We start from the raw sequence: 24,583 nt of genomic DNA on the forward strand, positions 1-24,583 counted from the left end.
ACTGAAATAACTTTACAGTGGAGCGGTAGTTAGCCGCTAATTTTGCCATGGAGCGAACACGGAGTGGGCTTTCGCTAATCCAGAAGCGCCGAGCGAGGAGCGGGAAATGGAAAACCCAGAGTGGAGCTGGAGCGGAGTGATTAAAGAATGCTTTGGGCGCAGAGGGGAAATTGTTGCAGCTCCACTCCACTCACGTACTCTGGTGGAGAGTGAGCATGTGACAGGTGTGTAATTCAGAAACACTGACATAAAATTCTGTCGCTCCCTGCATACTTATTTAACAGCTCAAAAGCTCTCACTGGGGAGCCTTTCAGAATGTGTTTCAACATAATGAAAATATCACATAAATCTATCTGACTGAGGTAAACGCAGCTCTTTTGATCCGAACCCCACCGTTTCTCGGCTAATGTTGACTGAAGAAGTTTGATAAGCACTTAGCCGGTAAAGTTGTGGCTCCTGCATTCCTTCAAGAACCTTGCTTAGTGCCTCAAAGATTTGAATAAAACTGATGAAGATTAATGTCGAAAGACCAATATGAAAGAATACCAATGTGCTGTCAAAGGTTCTCAGCCTTTAGACATGTTTTCAGCATGTGAAAAATAACGACATATTTTTTTACACATCAGTTTTTACACAGTCTGGATGGAAGATTTTTGTCATTGAAAGAGAAAGACCAACAGCACGATTGTAAGTTTTAATTGTAATATTGCTTTTATGCAAACAAGTTAATGATATTGAATACCTTGCATTTATCAACTTATCTTCTCTACCTGCAAAAACAATTTAATAATTCAAAAAGCTCAAGTTACTGGGCAGAACTAAAATCCCAACCATTTGGAAAGCCACAATCAAGCAGATTGATACAAACATTGAAGCGTCCCAAAGCTATTACACTGAATAAATGCTTATAATATAATCACTCTTGGAACATCGCTTGGCCAATCAAATTAAATTCACATGTGAACATATTGTTTGCTTACTACTAACTTCCTTTTTTGTAACAGTCTTTTAAAGTTGAAGTGTAATCAGCCTCACAAACTTTGCAGTCTCTTTGTACATGTGTCAAGCTCTTTGTAAATGAGCAGTGGGTGTGCTGTCTGAGGTTCAGATCTTTGCTTTAAATTCACTAAAGAAAGCGTAATAGAGTAAATGTAGTGCAAGAACACTTTCAGAGATGTGTGTATATTAAAAAAGATCTATGTTTGTCTAGAACTGAGTGCCTCACTTACAGATGAGGCCAGTAAAATTAGATTAAGTGAGGGAGCAGTGAGCATGTAGAAATGAAGATGAAAGTCGATTGCAGCTTCAGATCACAATCAGTCGGTCACATTTTACTGTCCATCACTCTAACACACTTCTATCTGCACATAAAAGAGAAACATTAAAGAAAAGAGAATTTCTGCTGCTGTAAAAGGGGTCTAGACTTTTTGGGAGAGGAAAATGCCTTGTATTTTGTTTTTATTGTATCATTAAACTGAAAATTTCATTGTAAATGTGCAAAAGGAATATGGGTTTATGCTGTTTTGTATAGTAAGATTTTATGAAGGCAGTAACTGAGTTTGTGTTTATACTAGTGATTACAGGGCATGCAGCTTTATGTTCATGCAGTAAAAGAGTTTTTACTTAAAAGGATGCTGAAGTCTGGAGCCTGGGGTGAAAATGCCTCCCTGTTTGACAAGGAGTCAAGTTCAGATTACCTCTCACCCACTTTTCTAATCACATCAGCTGTATTTTATATATATATATATATATATATATATAACATCTCTGTATGCTAAATTGTAGTACTTAAAATAGATAACAAAATTATATGTATTGGCAAAAAAAAAAAAAAAAAAGAGACTGCATCTTTGGCAGTGTTTTCCCGGAGCCACTAAAGCGTTTAATACTGCAGTTCCACCAAATTGTGTGGTATTTAGTGAATCACTTTCCATTTTTATTAAATAACTTGGTTTATGAATAACTCAACCGTTTTATCAGCAAACTCTTTGCTTTTTCAGTTGTCTTAGTTTTTGGACCATCAATGTCTGCCTACCTCCCCAACATGTGTGAAAGCATTTTCAGTTCTACCTACCACTCTGAAACCGAACACTCAGCAGAATAAAACATGGTCAGCCATCAGACGAGCAACTAGAAAGCTTTCCCAAGACATATTTGGACAGGAAATAGTACAAAGCCCTTTTAATAAAAGCAGGATTTAGATTCTTCCATTTCTGGGCCAGTGGAGACTCTTCTGTGAGCGTTGCCAATCAAGAGACATTCGGAGTGTCTGGACGTTGTTTCATGTAGAGCAGGAGACGTGATGGTGTTCTTATGAGGTTTATTGAGTGGAGTGTAAAGGGGTAGGGTGGGCAAGGAGGAGATGGGAACTGGCTGAACAGTCAATGCAAGTTTTAATATAATAAATTATCTTAATTGAACTTAAACACAAATGCATAGACACACACACACACACCGGCCACATGTGGCTCTCTTTCTCTCTCGAACTGGTGCCTCTGACTCATCTTTATTCCCCTCCCGGCTGATTAGCCCGATTCAGGGCTGGGCGTGTGTCCTCACGGCCCTACCCTGCCCTCTTCCTCGTCACACTCCTCCATCGCCCGACTCAGGCCATAGAAATCCCCGGCATGACGTACTCCCCTCCCCTCTCTTCCTGGAGGGCGGGTGTTGCCCTTCCGGCTGTGCCTACTGGCAGTTGTTCCCCATCTTTATGGAGCCCTGGGGGAAACAAAGGGAAAGAAAGGGGAGAGGGAAAGAGCGAGGCGGAGCGACAGAGATAGAGAGAGAGAGAGAGAGAGAAAAAACACAAGACATGCCGTCGTCTGGTCCTCAGCCACTGTGACCTCTGGTGGATGACAGCTTGCTCCCTCTAATAGAGGCTCTATTTCCACTTTCCTTCAAATAGAATAATGGTTAAATCTCCTATAACCAGGGCACCTTCAACAGGACACTCAGTGGGTGCAACACTGATTGGGGAGAACCTGTTGGAAGTCCAAACAGGATCAGGAGAGTGGTGTTGCTTTGTTCTGCGGGTATGTTGCCGAGACGTTACACAATTGCCCTGCTGCGGGGGCTCTACGGCCAGATTCGAAGTGTGTAAATGGCTCGCTCTACTACCTGCATCCGTAACAATATCTCCCAGCTTCTCTTGCTCAAAGACTTCACCTAGCGTTTGGATGCGTGTCTCTAACTCATTAACAAATTCCTTACATTTATCACATGTAAATCCCTCACTGCTGACGGATGAAGCTATCGAAAACATGTGACATGCAGTGCAAGCATGTGTTGGTTTGTTTGAGATCGATACAATAATCCATGTAAAAATGCTCACAGTTTACGATGAGTGTAGGAAAAAGCAGAAAAACAAATGTAATGGTAGACACTAAATTATGTTTATTTCCAGATGAAACGAGCTTCTGCGTGGCACAAACTTAAGTTTGTAAGTTTACAAACACCTTAGCCAAATACATTTAAACTCAGTTTTTCACAATTCCTGACATTTAATCATAGAAAACATTCCCTGTCTTAGTTAGGATCACTACTTTAAGAATGTGAAATGTCAGAATAATAGTAGAGAGAATTATTTATTTCAGCTTTTATTACTTTCATCACATTCCCAGTGGGTCAGAAGTTTACATACACTTTGTTAGTATATGGAAGCATTGCCTTTAAATTGTTTAACTTGAAGTCAGATGGTTTGGTTAGCCTTCCACAAGCTTCTCACAATAAGTTGCTTGAATATTTTGCCCATTCCTCCAGACCGAACTGGTGTAACTGAGTCAGGTTTGTAGGCCTCCTTGCTCACATGCTTTTTTAGTTCTGCCCACAAATGTTTTTCTATCAGCTTGAGGTCAGGGCTTTATGATGGCCACTCCAATACCTTTTTGCCACAACTTTGGAGGTATGCTTGGGGTCATTGTACATTTGGAAGACCCATTTGTGACCAAGCTTTAACTTCATGGCTGATGTCTTGAGATGTTGCTTCAATATATCCACATCATTTTCCTTCCTCATGATGCCATCTATTTTGTGAAGTGGCCCAATCCCTCCTGCAGCAAAGCACCCCCACAACATGATACTGCCAACCCCATGCTTCATGGTTGGGATGGTGTTCTTCTGCTTGCAAGCCTCACCCTTTTACCTCCAAAAATAATAATGATTATTCTGGCCAAATAGTTACATTTTTGTTTCATCTGACCAGAGGATACTGTAGTCTGGAGCAGTGGCTTCTTCCTTGCTGAGCAGCCTTTCAGGTTATGTTGATATAAGACTTGCTTTACTGTTCATTTCTAGGAGACAGAATGTATCTTCTTCCTGAGCAGTATGATGGCTGCATGGTCCCATGGTGTTTATACTTGCATACTATTGTTTATACAGATTGTTTGTGGAGGTCCAAAAAATGTTCTCTGAAGTCTTTTATGATGTCAAGTAAAGAGTTACTAAGTTTGAAGGTAGGCCTTAAAATACATCCACAGGTACAACTCCAATTGACTCCAATTAGGGTGTCAGAAGCTAATTGTCTAAAGGCTTGACATACTTTAATGAATGCACCTTTAAATAGTTAATAGTCTTTAGTTTTATATCACAGTAATGGACATGTTCTGCTACTATGGCAGCATTAATTAATACAAAAATATGTGAGTAATAATTATTAACACAAGTGTCAATAATGCGCGCAAGTGTTTAAAATACATTTGCGAGTTCTCACCATTTGCTTGCACAGATGTAATCTATTGTATTCCTGATTGTTTATAATACACTCCTATTTATTTATTATTATTTGTTTTTATTTGTATAGCAGTTTTTACAACCGACATCGTTTCAAAGCAGCTGTACAGGAAATTATGCTATAACAGAAAATTAAGCTGTAATGTCTTGGTCATCATTTTCTCACTGGGAAAAATTCCAGACAACTATGTTGTTTGGCAATAAAGTTTTGATTGATTATGTGATTTGAAAAAAAATTTGATTGCAAATTGTGCCTTAAGTTAACAATACATTTGTATTTAGACCACTAGTGAGCAAGCCATAGGCATCTGTGGCAAGGAACACAAAACTCCAAAAGATGTTGGTTAATGGAGAAAAATAACCTTGGGAGAATCAAGGCGCACTTTTGGGGACAGTACCCTTCTGGCTATTTTTGTATAGAAAGAGTCATGGTTTAAATGAGAAAACCAAGTAAATGTTATAGGGGCCAGTGTTTAAACAAATCATTTTGTAAGAACTAAGATTAGTGACCAAAGTCTTTGAAATCCATCCTGTATTAACTGCAGAAGTGCACATAGATGCAGCATTTATTGCATTAAAATGCCATCATATGTTATTTGCTGTTGCTAGTCAAAGGTATTAGGTTGGGGAGACATTCTCTTTCTAGAAAGCATTTGACTGGACAAGAATCTGTGTTGCACAAAACGAATCATCAATATTTTCAGTCCTTGTTCCCAGAAAAGAGAGACTACATATCTGTTAAAGTGCATTTGTTCAACATTTAAAAGCACATTAGCATAAAGATGGCTTCAAAGCTATCAGTCATGATCTAAAAGCCACACAACTTTGATTTTAACTTCATGAGGTCTTTAACAAATCATGTTGCTGTGAACAATATACTTTACGGTTTAAAGGCAACTATTTGCATGTATTTGCTTAATACACTTCTTGGCTGACATAATGCTTTGAGTGTGTGTGCATGCGTCCTGCAGTTCTCCTTGGGAATTCTCTTTTGTGGTTTTGCATGTTAAGCTGTGCTGGCTTGCCTGCCTGCTAACTTCCGTTGCTCCCACTGAGCAGGGATTGTTTTGGGAATATTTTGTTGGAGTGCATCATTAAATAATGAATTACCTGCAAACTGAAGACAGCAGGGACTGCTCCCCAGCACACACACACACAGGAATCTTAGATAGAGAGGCATTTCTGTGTGGACTGTTGTAACTATAAAGGATTGGCCGCTCCAGTCCATAGAGTGATTTATATCAGAGCATGACCTAAAGATAATTAAGGGGTATTTGATAAATGTGTGTAGTACTGATAATCATGTGCATCTACATTACCACCCTAAATGGTTTATCATGCATTTATCTCTCTCTTTCTTTCTCTCTGTGTGATTAGGCCCTAGATGTGGACCGTGGTGTCCTTTACAAAATGAAGAAGTCGGTTAAGGCCATTTACGCCTCGGGTCTCGGTAAGTGATCTAATCCTCTTTTCTGTCATTTGTCTTTTAAACGTGTCTCCTGATGTGGTGGCAGTGAGATTGGGTTTCACTTTGGAAATCTGTAGAACATATCTGTCCATCCATCTGATACAATGTCTGTACTCAACCTAATCCATAGGTATAATTTACTGATACATGATATGTTGATAACTCAAATATCATACTGGAAAAGCGAGTTTGACTGAAGATTGAATATGAGTGAATTTGGTGTGCATGATTTCCATTTACGCACGGTCTTAATTGGTTCTCTCTTACACAGTTCTTTTGGCACAACTCAAATTTGAGCCCTTTATAGGGCCATTCACACCAAACACATGCTTTTTTTTATGTATGCATTCGTTAGACAGACATCTTTGGCCACATGACACCATGTCAGGTATAAAAAAGAATGTCTACTTTTAAAAGTGCGTCTTGAGATAACTGTGTCCTGTTATATGTGTTACTTTGCATCTAGTTTGTTTTTGGAGCAAGCGTGCATTCGATTTGAACGGCCCCTTACCTGTGTTCTAAGTAGGACTAGGTCAGGATGGTCGACTAATTGTCCATCAAAAAACTTCTCTGTTAGTGTGGTCAGCTATTGAGTTCATCTTGATTTTTCTCTTAGTTTTTAGTTTCAGTACTTAAATGGGGATAAACTTATAGCTGTTTCTTCTCAGAGTGGTCTCTAAATGTATCCCTGTTAAACCACCACTTCTTTAGTAAGAACTGATCCTCTTCAACATTAAATTTCAAGTTGCTAGTTTCCACATCAAGTTAAGTTTTAATCCGCACAGAAAATAAAAAGTCTGTCATCTATCAGAACATATTTGACGTTTATTAAATAGCAGTATGGAGTGGAATTTGGGACCTGTGTGATTGCACTCTGGGCGGGATACTGAGCAAAAATGGTAACCAAGCAACAGGTAAAATGCCTTGGTGTGCAACAGGGCTGAACCATGGTAGGCTCTAGGGTGGGCTAAAGTATTCAAGCCCCTGATGTTTTTATTATCTAGATAGATAGAAATGAATGATACCGGTCTTTCTACAGTATCGAAAATACCATAAACCGACTTAATTCAGAACCTTGCAAACTTAGGCAAATCTTGCCACTATGTATTCTCATAACCACCTATTTTAGCCTTAATAACTAGCTTGAAACGTCTGACGAATTAATAATAGACTAACAAACTATCAGTTGTACATAATCTAAATTGAACTACGACAAGCCAAATAGGACAATTTATTTTTTAAATCAAGTACATAGTGTTAAAGCATGACACTTCTGATTTGAGACATGTCCAGTTAGTTCCATTTAATATTGAAAGATTTGTAAATGACACATCACAGATGTAACATTTAAACTTCTTATTGTAAAGTTAATACATATCCACAGAGTTCTGGGCTCTATTGTGTTCTAAATCAACAAAACCAACCTTCCTACACTAAACCTTATATCGTAACATAACATATACCTAATATACCTTATAACATATAGTGTAATAAATGCAAATGTGAGATAAAAAAAACGCATAGCTTAAGGAACCATGCCATTTTGTGGTGTTTCGAAGACATTTTGGTTCATATGTTGAATAGACGATGTTCCATGAGTTGCACTCTGCCTGGAATATGATTCGCTTTTGGAGTGTTTCCGTTTGATTCTAGTTTGAATGGCTCCAGTTATCAGCTTGCACTGGTGAACTTTTCTTTGCACCCACCGCTGGTACTGAGGTTGAGCAGCTCTCCATTGTGCTGCCTGTCTCGGTCTATGACAACACTGCTTATTCACAGGCTGAATTTGTTTCAACTGCATGTGGAGGCCCAGCCTAGAACACAGGGGCACACTCTGCTGATCTGGTCTTTTACAGGAACACTGCTGGCTCTGTTCAGGCAGGACAGCTGTCTCGCACACCCCAGGGGACAGCTGTGCCAAGACACACCCTTTGTATCTGTGTGTATATGTGTTGTCCCCTGTATATATGCTGGTGGGGTTCCCGGAGCTGTGGCTCTGTTATTGTTTTCTGTTCATGGGAATTAGTGGTTTGGTGTCGGTTTGCTCTAGTAGGGTTGAGTACAATCATTTTGATTAGGTCTATGAAGTTTCATTACAAATAATTTGCCAGCATGCTCCTTAGCCCTTATTTGCATTTTACTGGACCCCAGATTTACTTTTGTTGTATCAGTATATCAGAACATTATTTGTATAACTGTCAATATTAATGTATTAAAGGCTAAATCATTGCTGACATAATACTGAAACATACAGTGAAAGAATCATATTAAGTGGTAGGGTTGGGCGATGTCCCCTAAATTGGCAGTTGACGATGTTGACAGTAAAACATCGCGATGGACGATGATATCGTCAGGGGGTTAATATAATTTCATGTAATTTTCAAAAATGATATGAAAAATTATTATTTCGTTAATTTACTAACCCAACTAATGACTCGTCGGCGCTTTATCAGTAGGTTGCACGACACGTGAAGCATTTTTTTTTTTTTAGCTTTCACTTAAGAGTTGTGCACTTTTTATTTTAATATATCTCTTTACATAAATACTATTTTCCACTTAAAAACTATAATTTCGTTATTTTACTCACTGATGAGCAAAAGGTCGAGGCAGAAATGACCATGTACCTACAGGAAATGGCCATTGATGGGGAAGAGGACCCGCTGACTTGGTGGAAAACGAACGACAAAAGGTTTCCGTTCATGGCAAGATTAGCACGGAAATATCTGTGCATGTGTGCTACCAGTACTCCATCAGAGCGGGTCTTCAGCACAGCGGTTAGTGTAGTTACTCCAATCCGCAGCTTATTAAAACCAGATAAAGTGAATATGTTGGTATTTCTGGCCAGAAACATCGAAATTTAAACATGGTTTATGGTGAAAGATATTAGACTTCTTTACGCATTTTTTCGCAATCCGTTGCGGAGCTATTCGATTTTGCATATTATTTTTTAAACGTTCATTTGTGTAGTTCATATGACCACTTTACAATATTTCAATAACATAATTTATTTTGTAGCCTGTGCTGAAGTTAATTGTGCTGCTAACTATAAGTGAAATGTTAATGCAGAGTTTCGGTCTGAGTGTTGTTCCGTTTTCTTGTTCTTTATTTGTTGTTCTTCTATGTTTTAATAAATGTGTGTTATTCATATTCACCTTATTTCTTTCATTTGATTTGACATTATGGATTCATGGACCAAGGAAATTTTTCTTTAAAAGTATTAACCAGACAAAAGTTATTTGACGTTCGCTGGTCTGGGTTTATCTTAAACTGCCGCTTCAGTGTATACAAGAGCTATGTGACAATGAGCAAGATTTTCTGAGACACTACAACTACTAATAATTAATTAATAAAGGCTATTTTCTTGTAGCCTACAACATAAAATATTTTAATCTAAATGTACAGTGTAAGACATGTAAAAAAAGACAAGAAGCTAACAATGTCAAGATCAATATTGGTATAGCCTGCCTGACACGGTATTTTCACAGACTAACACGTCACGTCTCTGGCATATACTACAGTATTTAAAATAGCATATATGCATTAGTTATATTCTCAATTTAATTTACAGAGCAATCCCTGCAAAGTTTTTAGGTTAACTATAGAAGAGACTAGGATTAGTGAGTCACACTAGCAAGACTCGCAAAAGGGGGCGTGGCATCACGATGGTGGCTCTACATCGTGATGTTGGTCAGCCATCACGATGGTATTTTACTTCAAATCAAAACTTAAAAAAGAAAAAAAAAAAAAAGTGTATATATACGGTATACTGTACACTGGCAGCCAAAAGTTTGGAATAATGTACAGATTTTGCTCTTATGGAAAGAAATTGGTACTTTTATTCACCAAAGGGGCATTCAACTGATCATGTTCAGAACTTCTTAAACTACTTCAGAGTTCTCATCAAAAAAACGCTTTGCAGATCCTTGGCATTCTAGCTGTCAGTTTGTCCAGATACTCAGGTGACATTTCACCCCACACTTCCTGTAGCACTTGCCATAGATGTGTCTTGTCGGGCACTTCTCACACACCTTACAGTCTATCTGATCCCACAAAAGTTCAATGGGGTTAAGATCCATAACACTCTTTTCCAATTATCTGTTGTCCAATGTCTGTGTTTCTTTGCCCACTCTAACCTTTTATTTTTTCTTTTCTGTTTCTTGATGTCTTTTTTATCTTGAACATTGTCTAGCATGCATTTCATGTGTTATTGTAGATTGACATTGACATTAACCTGACTTTTAGTATAAAGAGAAGATCATTTCAATTATTTGAAAGTTACGAAGCAAGGTAGCTTTCGATTCGTCAGCATTAGCAGGCAAAATCAAGTTAGCTAAAATTACACAGAGAAATTTTTATGGCACTATATTTCACATGCTTTGCAGTTATGTAAGCGTTCCTTTCCAATAAGAAGAACGCCAATTCAGGGTCTGTTTTGATCCGCAAAACCAAACAAAGGCCCCTCCAGAAATCAAATGCCCTTCAGATGTTCACTATAGTTTTTGCTCGACCACGATCACGTTCTCGCTTAGCCAGACGGGATTCAGTAGATAAATGTTTTTTTTTTTTTTTGGCTTACCCGGAGTTTGTGTAGGAGTCAGTGTTATGCTGGGAGCCGGACGTTTGCTGGATTCAATCTCTAAGATAACGTTACCTAGTGTTGAATAGCGGAAGACAAGCTGCTGTACTGACGTGCATAAACATCACATCCTTTGGATTTTCCCGGCAAAAGCGACCCGCTCCCTTCGCATTAAAATCAGTCTACAGGCTTTAATTGGCAACCTAGGAAGTCCGGGGGGGCAACATTTTTAAGTTGCATTTCAAGCCGTTCATACATTGGAAAAAAAAAAAAAAAGAAGAAGGTGAATATAACATGAAACATTTTACATATTGCACCTTTTAACAATAATTTTATACTGTTGTACAATTTTTTTTAATGTAAATTTGAGAAAATGAAAGGCAGTATCAAGTGAGTACTACAATGATGTATATAGATCAGAGTTTCCGCTAGAAAAACATGGTGCCGGTCAAAGTGACCGGCAGAGGTTTCGTTTTACGGACATTTTGATGATATGCCGGTCAAATATATCGCCTCTTAATTAGTCAAGTTGAGGAAAACTGGAGGCAGTCTATGTAACTTAAAAAAATGACATGACAATCAGGCCGTATAGAATGCAACATATTATTATTAGCTTAACTTTCAAATAGACGAAAAAAAAACATGAACGTCCGATCATCTGTTTTTTACTGTGGTTTCACACACATTCACTTTTTGAAACATTGAGGCACGGATGTACCTAATACAAATAAATAAAACATCTCCAGTTAACTAGCAGATCATTCATTTAGTCCGTTATTAAATAAGAGATCTAGCGCTAAAATCTGTTGTTTTTGAAATCAAGCTGAGCGCTCGTGTCCGCTGCTATCAGTTGCATGGACGACACGCTGCGCGAAGTTGCGCAATCTTCACTAGGACGCTGCGTTTCAATCTATCGCCGTTCGTGGAGACTCTCTATTAATTCGGTGAAATCACAAAATAAAATGCACACAAACGTGTCCCTGCTTGATATAGACTGTAACCATGCACTGATGAACATAGGCTATTCAGTTTTGATGATAGAGAAAAAAACTGCACGAATGCGCGGATTAGAAGCACTGATCTATCTATAATGAGATGTTCCTGATTCACCATCGTCTGGCCTCTGAAAAAAGCTTTTAAAGCTAGTCTGCCTGGGCCTGGCCATATTTGAAACGTCTCACTCAATCGTTCGTTGTTTAGGTCTATATTGCAGCCGTTTTAGGCGTGCGCTTTATTTGAAATGCAGCATGCGATGTTGTTTCATAACTTTCAAATGATAGAGCCTGTTCCTTTATAACATAGCAAAAGATCGGTGTATTTTTGCTTTATACATTTTAGGCTTATTCTCAAATTCAGATTGTGTTAGGGGGACGGGATTATTAGGCAATTTTAATCGGACAATTTGACCGGAGAGATTTAATTTTGTCGGACATTTAATTTTTTTACCGGCCAATGTCCGGTAATTACCGGACAACGGAAACCCTGGTATAGATATTGCACAATTTTAAAAATACGTAATTTCTTTCTTGGTATAGGATGTCAAATTTCAAACCAAAAAAATTTACCGTTTCGAGGCAAAAGTCGATATTTGTATAAATTTGCAACATTGTTTTCTGTCCATGTGATGATAAATGAACTGACCCGTCAAGCATCATGATTTCACTATTACTTGATTTTTTTTTCTACATTGTTTACAGGGTTTGCAAGATCCTTGAAATTCTTTAAGTGCTTGAATTTAGCTTTTAGAAATGTAAGTCCTGGAATACCTGGAAAATTGCCTTGATTTGTTGAAAAGTGCTTGAAATTAAAACTGACAATTTCTTCCGTGTAATGTGTGTCCAGATATGAAATCCTGCACTCCCCGTATATTGGATAATGTGTCTTTTTAATATCACATTCAGATAAAAAAGTAAAACACAATATTAATTTTGATCACAAATAGCACTGAAGCGCTGTCCAATCACGAACCTCATATTGTATATTAAACCAAATCTTGAGAGAACCATATCGTCCCATCCGTTTTCTTTTTCTTCCACATGGCAATAATGAGATATCATAATGACCTATTTTTTCACATTGCAGTAATGGGAAATGTGGGTTAAAATCTTAATGGCACTAAAAATAGGCTTCATTTTCTATGTATTTGCTAAACATAATTTCTTATTTGTTACTTTTGATTATTGATTAAAATTAGGACCAGCAAATATTTTTGACAGATTTTATGAGAATCCTCTTGTTAGTTTGAATAGTTTGACATGCCAGCTTCTTTTTAACAAACCCCCATCCTAAGAATTAACATTTGGTCACATCAGGCAACAGAAAAGAATGACACCTCAAATTATGCAGCTTGTTGAAGAGAGGTGTGCTTCAAATGGTGGAGGAACAAATGGGCAACATCACACTTTACCCTCCAGTTCTCATAGCATAGCATCATGGTGCCAGGTTTTGCACAGGCAAAATCTAGTTGTTGTTATTTAGTTTTTTTTTTTTGCACTTCAGACATTTTTTAAATGTAGTTATTTCTTATTCTATATACTGTGCCTTTTAGAATTTCAACCCACTCTATAAACTGTTGCCCTTAGATTGACTTCTAAGGAATAATCCCAGAATGACTTAATAGAAGAAAATCAAGCATGTTTATTTAAAGGATGATGAACAAGACGGCTAAATCAGCCAAATGGGCTCTTTTTACATACTGTAGATATTCAGAAAAGCATTATTGCAGAAGCCTCCATTTAAACGTGTTCTTCCACTTTAAGAAAATTGAGATTCTCTGCTTATAGGCCTGGTGATGGTGGGTGAACGTTTGATTAATTTATCTGCTCTTAACAGCTTCTGTTATAAGTGTGCTACAGAACATCTGCTCTTTCTGTAGCTGGCTTTAGAAAGGCTAGACAGCCGGGGATATAAATCTCTCAGGGTTGAGGGAGATGAATCTCCTTATCTTAGCAGCCTGAACTACAGTAAAGGCACAGTCTTTAACAACACTGGTGGGTCATGAATAGAACTGTGGAAATAAACCTACTTCACACCTGCAGAGAACAGTGACAATATGTTATAATCACTGCTGGAGTGTTGAATTCCACACTGTGAGTTCTAACCTTCATCTTAACATTAAATCTGTTTTCATTACTTTTGTAGAAGCTGATGAACACAGCCATCATTTTGTGTATATGTAAGAATGAAATGCATCTTTAGCATTATATTTTTTATGCAGTTCGACATTATTGAAATCAGTTAGCATCCGCATTATATACTGCTACAGGGGTTAAACCTTTCACATAACACAATAACAATATTACTCAAAAATTGTGGATAGTGTTATGGTGTAAGATGCAAAAATTTACCATGAGCTCTTTTTATCAGAAATGTTCTGGGTAAATCTCACCATTACCCTTCATATTCTTCTAAGTTTATGGTTAAACAAAGAGCTTCAATACTTCAAGCTTCGATAGCTTTAGTTCAAAAACGTAAACCATCACTAACCCTAGAGACATCACCATTACAAAAGAAGTAATGTGGAGGTACTATGATACTATGATGTTATCCCAAGGTACTTTTTTGTGCGTGAAAGTGACCTTTTTGTGTCCATTTCAAAATTCTGGTTTGAATGCTGATTGAGATTTCTTTATGCTCTTTATTATATTAAAGATTTTTTATTTTATTTGATTAAGATACTTATATTCTAAGTCAGTTTGCCCATTTTATCTATGTTTTACACTCATTACACAAAAAAAGCCCACAGTATAGTATGCCTGTGTAGTATTTGTACAAAAAAATACTATAACAAAACTGGATTTGATAGCTCATTGATTTTGCTGTTGCCTTCCCTCAGCTTAAATAACCTTGCATTAGGACAATCTCACAAAGAATGAAGTCCTTTGTCAATTCTACAGCTGCAGCAGCAGACTGAGCTCAAAGTGAAACAGTAGGTTTAACTTTCTCTAGCTAATATCGGTCTGTGCTTACTGAAATTCGAAACACTGCCTCAAGTGGCCAAAGTGTAAGTGTTGTTGGGCATATGTGTGAGCTCCATTTTCCGAGTGTTGTCCACGGAGGGGCACCAAAAGAGAGATTTTTTTTTCATAGCGGAGCCAGGGGAAATTCGGTTGCTGAGAAATGAAATATCCTTCATTAATCATTTGCATTTTTGTGATGTTATTGTTCTTGTTTTTATTATTATTATTTTTGGGTAATAAGCTGACATCCTAAAAGAAAATCCAGGGTTCAATACAAGGTAAGCTCAGTTTTTATTTTGCTAACTGGTTTTAAAAGTCATCCAGAAAAAAAAAGCAAATTATTCAGTTTCCCCCAACACTAGAACTGCCTGCTAAGATCGAGTTTCTGTAAAGTAGAAAACAACTCCGAGCCAGCATTTTACCATTGCAGATGAGTGGAAGATGTGCAAAACTCATATGCTGCTGCAAAAATATATGTTAGTAATTGATTAACTGCGTCAGAAAACAAGATAGAGATGTTTGAAGGCCAAACACAGCAGTGTTGAGGCTGTACACACCACCTGGCCTAGAGATATATTGTCATAACATTAACAGCGGCATCAGCTGGAAACTGGTCTCCATGTGAAGACCCCCGCTGTGAATGTCAAACCATGTGGAGATCACGAGCTCTGCTCTAATAGTCAGAGACTCGCATGGACTTCAAGCCCTGGTGGAGTTTGGTATTCACAGGTTTCACTGAAAGTCATTGTGCAATAATGTAACTCCAAATAAGGGTCAACATGCACCCATTCCAAAGGGAGAGTTAGAGGCGCAATTGCTGCTACTAAGGCTGGGTTTAGGGTATGTGTATGGTTTCTGTGGGACTCCAAATAAATACTGCAAACTAGGGGTGTGAATTTTTGGGTTGAATGCGAATCAATTCGATTTACAATTCATAAGTTTTCAATTCAATCTAAAAAATTTTTTTTTATATATATTCAGAACATTTCGATTCACAATGAAATTCGATTAACGATTCGATTTGATTGTGTTTAAATGCATTTATAGGATTCTTTAAATTCTCCCCATAATGTGTCTTTATACTGCAAAGATGGCACAGAAGCCGCATCTGAAGGGGCATTTAGGTGTATTTAAACAGACTAGGTAAAGCTGCTCAGAGCAGGCAAGAATGCATAAACACATTAATTAATTTTGATAGGGGCTGAGGTGGACAGAGCAGGCATTTAGTTTTTATTTTGTTTTTAAGATTTTAGTAATTTGCATGATTTTTGAAAGTCTGGAAAACAATAGATGAATCGAGAAAACAAGTGAAACTTTAAACTACTACAAACACATTAAATGTCAAATGCTACTTTCTTGAGACTTTTGGCAGATTTATGGTGGTCTTCTAGACAACGTTGAAGTGTGAGGTTTTTCTTAAAAAAAAAAAAAAAAGTCTTCACCGAGTTTATTTGCTGTGTATTGCAAGGGAATAGTGTCAAGCTCGAAATGGACTAAAGCCATCATAAAATCATGGTAAAAAGTAATTGATATGATTCATGCATTAAATTCTTAGTATTGTAAAGTGATACACTCACTTAATGCGATGAACAGAACAGAATTTAAGTCGTTATTCACTCACATATCAAATTAAAACTGTAATGAAACATTCAAGTCAAATGTGGCAGTTACGTCGATAGTATCAAACCTCATTTTAGGATTAAAACTAGAGCACTTTTCCCCAAACCAAGTTCAGAGCTGCCTTCATAGGGAGCTGCTTCACAAGGGCACATGCTACAGAAACTGAATTGGAACCAAATCAGGGACTGATTTGAAAGGGCATGTTTTATGTTAGCATGTTGCTAAGCTAATGGCGCAATACACAAATATAATGGGTGAGATAGTCCACTTTGAACAATTTGGTAAATTATTTTCACTGTTGAATGAAATATAAATATATTTGTAGTGGAGGTTTGGGGGTGTTGATGTTGGAGTTTATGATTTAATTCTACACTTTATATTAAGGTTGTATACGTTAACACATGTGACATGTATTACATGCCGCATACGTTTTCAAGAAATAACAATGACTATTTTTCCATGCATTTGTTCATATTGGAATTCTTGTTTCTGAAATTCTTCTCATTTATACATACAATATTGTTCGTTGTTAGTTTATTTTAGTTTTTTATGTTACATTACAATTTTGTTTATATTAAACTGTATTAGTGTATGTAGAAACACCATGATTAAAAATGGTGTAAAAATATTGTACATTTTTCATGTTAATTAACTGTGTAATTTTTATACACAACACAACCTTAGAGTAACGAGTTACTGGTACATTTAAAAAAAAAACAATACTTCCATGGATAGAATGTAAATATTATCATGCACTTTTTCAACTACTCCTAAACTAAACGTATCTTCACTGAATAGTAAAATGTACATAAGGAAGGATTTATTTATTTGTTGCAAATATCACTTCATGTTGCTAAAATTTGCTATTATTATAGGGCTTCAATGAACTTTTTCTCAGTTCAAACAGTGCAATCATTCATGATTCTTAATAACGTTACTCTATATGATGTGTGAAATCTGGTTAGCGGTTTAATGGAACATTATTTGTCTCATATTATCAAGGGTATATTTATTGAGGCAGGTGTTCATCAACCTAAACTGGCAAAGGGCATGTGGCAGAAGTAGATGTAAAAAACCCAATCCTTGCTTTCCTGATCAGGTAAAATGAAACTGACTGGTTTCATTTGAATGGTCCGTGTCCTCTATAATCTCCTCAGAGCCTTTACATATCCATTATTCTTTATCCTGAATGTAATTACCGTCCCTGTTGTTGTGACCTGGGCATCATTCCAAGTCTACTCAGCTTCATGAGTGCTTGAATTCGCTGGAGTGTGTCTCCAAGTCTTCCTTTTGTTTTTCATCTGTGTTGTCGCATATGGCCGCAGTCCTGGACTGGCTCTAGTGATATCACACCACTGCCTCACTTCCTGCCCTATTGTGTCCTTACTATCTAGGGACAATGGGTCACCTAAAGAGAAAGCTCTCAAACAGACTATCACAAGCTACACTTGAGAATAAACAAATAACCTTATGCATTAATCATCAGAGGGCATCAACTCATTTAAAAAATACTGTGTGGTGGAGGAAGATGCATTTATTCTTGGCATAGGTTTTTATGGGAAGAAATTGTGCATTTATATACAAACCCAATTCCAAAAACGTTGTGACAGTTTGAAAAATTACAATAAAAACAAAAAGGAGTGATTTGTAAATTATATTCACCCTTTGTTGTATTTAAAGCACTACAACTAAACATTATATGATGTTTTACCTTGTGAATTTCATTGTAGTTATAATGTACAGTAATTTCAAATCTGATGATTGCAACACACTTTGTGTGTGTCTGTGGGTTTTGCCGCAAAGAACTCTTTATGCTTAAGTTGTTTTGTGTCATTAAAAGTTTACACTGACTGCTCAGCTGGTTCCTGCCTCCTCCATGCCCATCTTGTGAACCCGTTACATCATCCATTATTAGGGCTGCCCCCGACCAAAGATTTTCCTAGTTGACTAGTAGTCTTTAGTCGACTAGTAGTTGCACGTTTATGATATTAATTAAACTCAAATTAATTGCTTATATGTTGGGGGGTATCAGAAAATGGTTTGAGTTCCAGGGCTGAGAAAGAATGTTACTGTTCTACATTACAGAGAAATACTAAACCGTAATAATGAGCCTTTAAAATATACATTTTACAAGCGCACACACTTAGCGATCCTAAGCGACACCGGCAAAAGCTGTAATGATTCCGAATGTGTTCGAAAAAACAGCAAGAGAATGTCAGAACATTTAGTTAATTTATAGAGAGGAATGCACATTCGGGTTGAGCAAACAGACGATGATCTCTGGATCAATGATGGTCAGAGTGATCACCAATAGCTGATGCCTTTGACAATGTCAAGACGATATTTGGCTCGTTTTATTATTTTTATTAGACTATTATTATTATTATTATTATCAAATTAATATTACAAATTATTTTCCAGTAGACACAAAGAAGAAACACTATTTAATATACTATTAATATACTAGAACAGATGACAGAAAAGCCGTCTATGCGCATGTATGACACGCTGATACGGAGATGTGCAGTCTCGTGGAACATGCGCTTCTAAGAGGTACTCACTCTTTCTTTGTATCTGTCTTCTCATTTTTATTTCATTTATTTATTTAAAAAAAAAATACATGTATGAGTGCTGCAAATGACCTCGGACATCTCAGTTCAGGAGGTGTTTTGAGTTCAGTTCACTTTATTTCCACAGAGCAGTTTATTTTGAACACAACTCTGCAGCCTGTAAAATTATACAAAATGTATAAAATAATACAAAAACACGTTCACCTCGAACCATGATTTCTATTTCAGTGATTATTATCATCATTATAATTATTATTTTTACATTTATAATTGTTTTTATGTCTCCTTTTGTGTAAGTCATTTTCCACCTGCATGTTTAGACAGATTCTTTCCTGATGGTAAATGGAAAAGTGGTTATTTATATATATTATTATTATTATTATTATTATTTCATCACTTTATTATTTATTTGTTTGCTTTTGCGTTTCATTTGGAGTGCAATTTGAATTTAGAAGTTTATTTGATTTAAGTTTTAGTTTTTTAAATAAATTATTTGATTTTCAATGCAAAATCCCTAAAGCAAGAATATTCACTAATCCCTCAGCCCCGAGGTTTCCGATGTAATTATATCGTGATGGAGGAAACAAAACGAATTTATTCACACACATGATGTATTTCCCGAACAACGTAAAACCCGACCGTTCAAGAATGCATGGGTGAATCTTCTTTGCCAGAGAGATGTTGACAAATGTTGTAAAACTATCTTTCAAACAACACACATTTTAAATGCACTTATTTTTTTCCAGTTTCACTTGAATTTTTGGTCAAAATAATAAAAAAAAATTAAGTTCAAAGTTGAAATCAAGGTGTCTTGCTTTGTGTAAGCTTAACCCTAACCATGTTTAACAAAAATTATCCCATAGTACCACCTAGCGTCCAACCAGCGGTAATACCGGTTTTCGAGTTTTTTTTTCTGCGATCGACCAATCAAAACTTGGTCGACCAAGACTTTTTCATCGACTAATGGTTATTCAGTTATCAGGGGGCAACCCTATCCATTATACAGGTATTTATCTGGACAATTGTACGGGGTCTTCGTTGCTGTATTGTGCGCTTCATAGTGCACCACACATTCTCAATGGGAGATGGTCAGGACTGCAGGCAGGACAATCTAGCACCCGCACTCCGCTTATTAGGCCAGTATGTGGTTTGAAGTTGCCCTGCTGAAAATGCCGGGACGTCCCTTGAAAAGACTGGATGTGCTGGATGACAGTATATGCTGCTTCAAAATTTTTACATATCTGTCTGCATTAACTCTTTCCCCGCCAGCGTTTTTAAAAAAAAGTTGCCAGCCACCGCCAGGGTTTTTGACGATTTTCGCTAAATTTTAATGGCCCGCAGAATATTTTCTTCCATGAATATATGAAGATGCTATATATCAAAATAAAGATCTGGGCCTCTGCTTTTAGGCAAAAAAAAAAAACGATTTTATTTTATCTGCATTTGTTCTTTTTTTATTGCCACTTGAACAGAGGTAGGTTTTGTCAAAAAACAACATTTCAGACAAAAAGCTGAGAAAACGGCATGTTTATGTCTGATATTTTGAGCTTCTCATACTCCACTTCTTCATGTTTGAGACGATCACAGTCTGTTTCTTTGATCAAAGAGTTGCGTACTCTTTCAAAACATGCGGAGGGGTCTTCCTTACCGTGTAACACCTAAAACACAGAAACCCGGAAAATTCCGAGTTTGGCGGGGAAGTGTTTTTTCATAAAACATGGAAAATTCCGTGTTTGGCGGGGAAAGAGTTAATGGTGCCCTCACAGATGTGCGAGTTACCCATGCCATGGGCACTGACACACCCCTAGCCCATATAGACACTGGATTTTGGACCTGACGCTGATAACTGCTTGGACGGTCCTTTTCCTTTTTGGCATGGAGAACACGACATCTGTGTTTTTAAAAAACTATTTGAAATGTGGACTCATCGGACCAAAAAACACAGTTCCACTGTTCTACTTTCCATCTAAGACGAGACCGAGCCCAGAGAAATTCTGGACATTCGCTTCTGGACAGTGTTGATGTACGGCTTCTTCTTTTAAGACTTTAATATGCACTTGCATTGTGGATGCAACGGCAGATGTTGTTTTTTAAGACCGTAATGTTTTAGGGATCAGAGATCACACGCATTCAGAAATGGTTTTCGTCTTGCCCTTTACGCACCGAGATTTGAGCAGATTCCTTGAACCGTTTTACTATATTGTGCACTGTATAGAGTGAAATGCCCAAAATCCTTCCAATTTGACTTTAGGGAAACTTGTTCTCAAAGTGCTGGATTATTTGCTGAAGCATCTGTTGGAAAATTGGCAAGTCTCGAATGATACTTGCTCTTGAAGGACTAGGCTGTTTTTGGAGGCTCCTTATATACTATGACACAATTGCCTCATCTGTTTAACATCTTTTTAATATCGCCTTGTTATTTTAATTCGTCAAATTGTTATTAGTCTTAAATTGCCCCTGTCTCAACTTTTTTGGAGTGTGTTGCAATCATCTGATTTGAAATTACTGTACATTAAAAAACAAAGCTATGAAATTCAAAAGGTAAAACATCATATAATGTGTAGTTGTAGTGTTTTCAATTTATCAAAGGGTGAATATAATATAGAAATGATAATAGGTAGAGGAATATATACAGAGGTGGCGCTCGCCATGTACTTAACACCCCCTCAGCTGATTTCCATCTTTTTAAATATTTGATTATGCAGTGTGTCATGTATACTTTCTAGACAGACCTATAATTACTGTAGCTTGATAACGCAAAAACTCGCTGTAGCTCGATTATATTTGTGCGCGCAAACGTGCTATGAGTCTGTCTAATTCAGTTCATCTGATTCCTTTAAAAAGAACCACAAAAATCAAGCAATTATTTTGCAAATTAGACAGCTGTGAATGTTTCGATTATGTACAGTTGTTGAGGACAACGTGACAGAATATTGTGTTGAATAACTATTATCGTACATATATTATATTATTTTGTGGCACACAGTATCTTTAGTCACATACAATTCACAAGCTCATAAACAGAATCGTTTTGAGAGATAAATATATATCTATTATTTGCCGTGGTACTGCAGATTCTGCAGTGACAATGCAGCTCTTGAAAAGCCATGCAGGAAACACTGATTATTAATGTTAGCCAGTTGTGTGAAGGGGGTCTCACACTAGGCTGTCTTAAAGGAGCTTCAGGTGTTGATTGCAAACAGCCCACATTTGGTTGGCTACCACACTGACTGGCGTCCCCACGCTTTGACATGTTTGTACAAGTAAATTACACAATTTCCCTGCTGACAAACTATGGAGGGTTTGCAACATCAGTGAATTACATACTTGTTTTCCATGTTTTGGAATGTAACCAGGGTTTGAACTCTGACCCAGGAGAGAAGGATGATTGGGAGTTGGAATTAAAAGGAGATTCTTCATTTTTTTTTTTTTTTTTTGAATTTGTTCAAATTTCCATCAGGTCCTATCAGGATCTTTTTGTCAGACTGTTGAAAAGTTTCCTTAAAATAATATATATGTGTGTGTGTGTGTGTGTGTGTGTGTGTGTGTGTGTGTGTGTGTGTGTGTGTGTGTGTGTGTGTGTGTGTGTGTTGCCTTGGCTTTGTGCAGCTGATGTGATTAGGTGAAGTGTAACTGATAATGCTGGAATTGCAAGACAACGCAATTGAGAGTAAAGAAGCAAACCATAGGAAAGACTGATATGACTATAGTCAAACACTTGATACATTGACTGAAACCACTACAGACTTTTTGATTGCTGACTACATTCTGCGTTTGCTATCCATAGAGGAATGAAAGGCTTATATGGCATTGAGAGACAGAAATATATCAAGGAAGGTACTAGGATGTGATCTTTGGGGGAGGAGCATTCAGAACTTTAGGGTGGGGCAGAAGGTTCTTTTTTAGACAATTGGTCACCCTTGGTAATTTTGCCATCCAAACCAGCCCCCCCTCAGACCATGAAGTAGTCTGTTCAATATGTCATACGGCCTTAAGGTCCAGCCTGATTTCATGAAAATTACTTGACTATGGTGACATTTTTGCAAAATGACATTACTTGGTTCACCACAAGTATCATGGCAGTTCCGAAGTAAAATATCCACTGTATGGCACTATTAACGAGTTACATGTTCACCTAAACAGATGAGGTTTTTAAGGTTAATGCTTTATTGAGTTTTAAATCAACAAAACGTACCTCCCTACCCTAAATCTTAAACCTAAACCTAACTGATAGTGAATTGGTTCATAAATGTGAGGATGAAAAGCATAATTGCTGATGCAACTATGTCATTTTCTTGTATTTCTATGACAATTTTGGCTCACGTGTCGACTTGCTGGATTTGTATCCCAGTCCTTCGCACTGCAACGGCCAATCAATGGAGCTACTGCATGACTTGATCCCGTACAAATAAGCTTGTAAATGTAGTTGATGTAATGTACATGTTAAAATATATCGCCTTAAAAGCAGTAATACATCGATATATCGGCCTGGCCGATTAATCTGCCAATACTTAGCTATTGTGCGATTTATCTTATCGGACGATAAACGTGTTCGCTTGGTCGATTAACAGAGTTAACTTTCCCTTGTTTCAGTTTCAAAATCTACCAATAGAGTTGTCAATGGATAGTCAATGTTTTCTGTTAATTTTAATAATTAAGTGAATGTTTCAATTTAGAGATTTTGTGCACAACTGATTTGCTGTTGTTAAATTGTATTTTGTTTATCGCCGTTTATATCGACCATCCTGCTCTCTAGGTATCATCCTACGGCCACGGCCATTGGAAAAACCCTTATCAGTCGACCCACTACTTGCAAGTCATACACTTTTGTAAAAGTGCTTGGATGTCATAAGATAGCATTGTGTGAGTCGCAGAGCGAAAACATTTTATGAACTGATTATCAGCCAATTTGCTTGTGATACTTGTGCAAGTGTAAAAAAGTTGTAGTTGTAGGGAAATCAGGAAATCGTTATGATATACAGGACAACGAGCCTCATCAAAATCATTTTGCGAAAATATAGGTATAGTAACGTGATTTTATCAGATCAGGTTGTTACGATCAAAGGTCATGTCCAGGTCCACATGGAATTTGCGAGCTTAACCCTGCAGATTTCTGCAGAATTGGAATCGGAAAGTCCAACACAGCCCCCACCACTTGTTTGTTTGGTGTTTATATATTTTGGCTAATTTGCTAATGGTTTTCAGCTGCCATGTTAAACACATTTAAAACCATTTAGTAGACTTTCTCCAAAACCAATGCAGAAAATACAATACAAGTCTTGACTACTTTTGTCTTTTTCAGTCTTGTTTTCATTCTTGATAAATATGGTGTACTCCAAACAAGGTGTTCATTTTGCAGCGTTAATGCTTTAGGATTGAGACAGTTTTCTTTAGTCAGATTGTGAGTTGTGGGATTTATTCAATTTGATGTAGACTACAAAGCCACTTTTTTCTGTTTTTAGCTCATGTGGAGAACGAAGAGCAGTATACCCAAGCTCTGGAGAAGTTTGGAGAGAACTGTGTGTACAGAGATGACCCTGACCTGGGATCAGCCTTCCTGAAGTTTTCAGTCTTCACCAAGGAGCTCACAGCCCTCTTCAAGAATCTGGTGAGGACATTTTGGGGTTTGTTTGTGACGTTTATGAGGCGCAAATGCATTTCA

General features: G+C 37.2%; 1 protein-coding gene across 4 annotated transcripts in view; it reads left to right on the plus strand.

The window, feature by feature from the left end:
• The window catches only part of LOC127662778 (arf-GAP with SH3 domain, ANK repeat and PH domain-containing protein 2-like), a 112,477-nt gene that overhangs the window by 37,910 nt on the left and 49,984 nt on the right, over window positions 1-24,583 (plus strand). For all 4 annotated transcript variants that reach the window (XM_052154093.1, XM_052154094.1, XM_052154095.1 and 1 more), the window contains exons 2-3: window positions 6,106-6,178; window positions 24,384-24,529. In XM_052154093.1, the coding sequence (XP_052010053.1) occupies window positions 6,106-6,178; window positions 24,384-24,529 (219 nt within the window). The remainder of the gene's footprint in view (window positions 1-6,105; window positions 6,179-24,383; window positions 24,530-24,583) is intronic.

Source organism: Xyrauchen texanus, chromosome 22 (assembly GCF_025860055.1).
Source record: "Xyrauchen texanus isolate HMW12.3.18 chromosome 22, RBS_HiC_50CHRs, whole genome shotgun sequence".
In the NCBI taxonomy this organism is placed as follows: Eukaryota; Metazoa; Chordata; class Actinopteri; order Cypriniformes; family Catostomidae; genus Xyrauchen; species Xyrauchen texanus.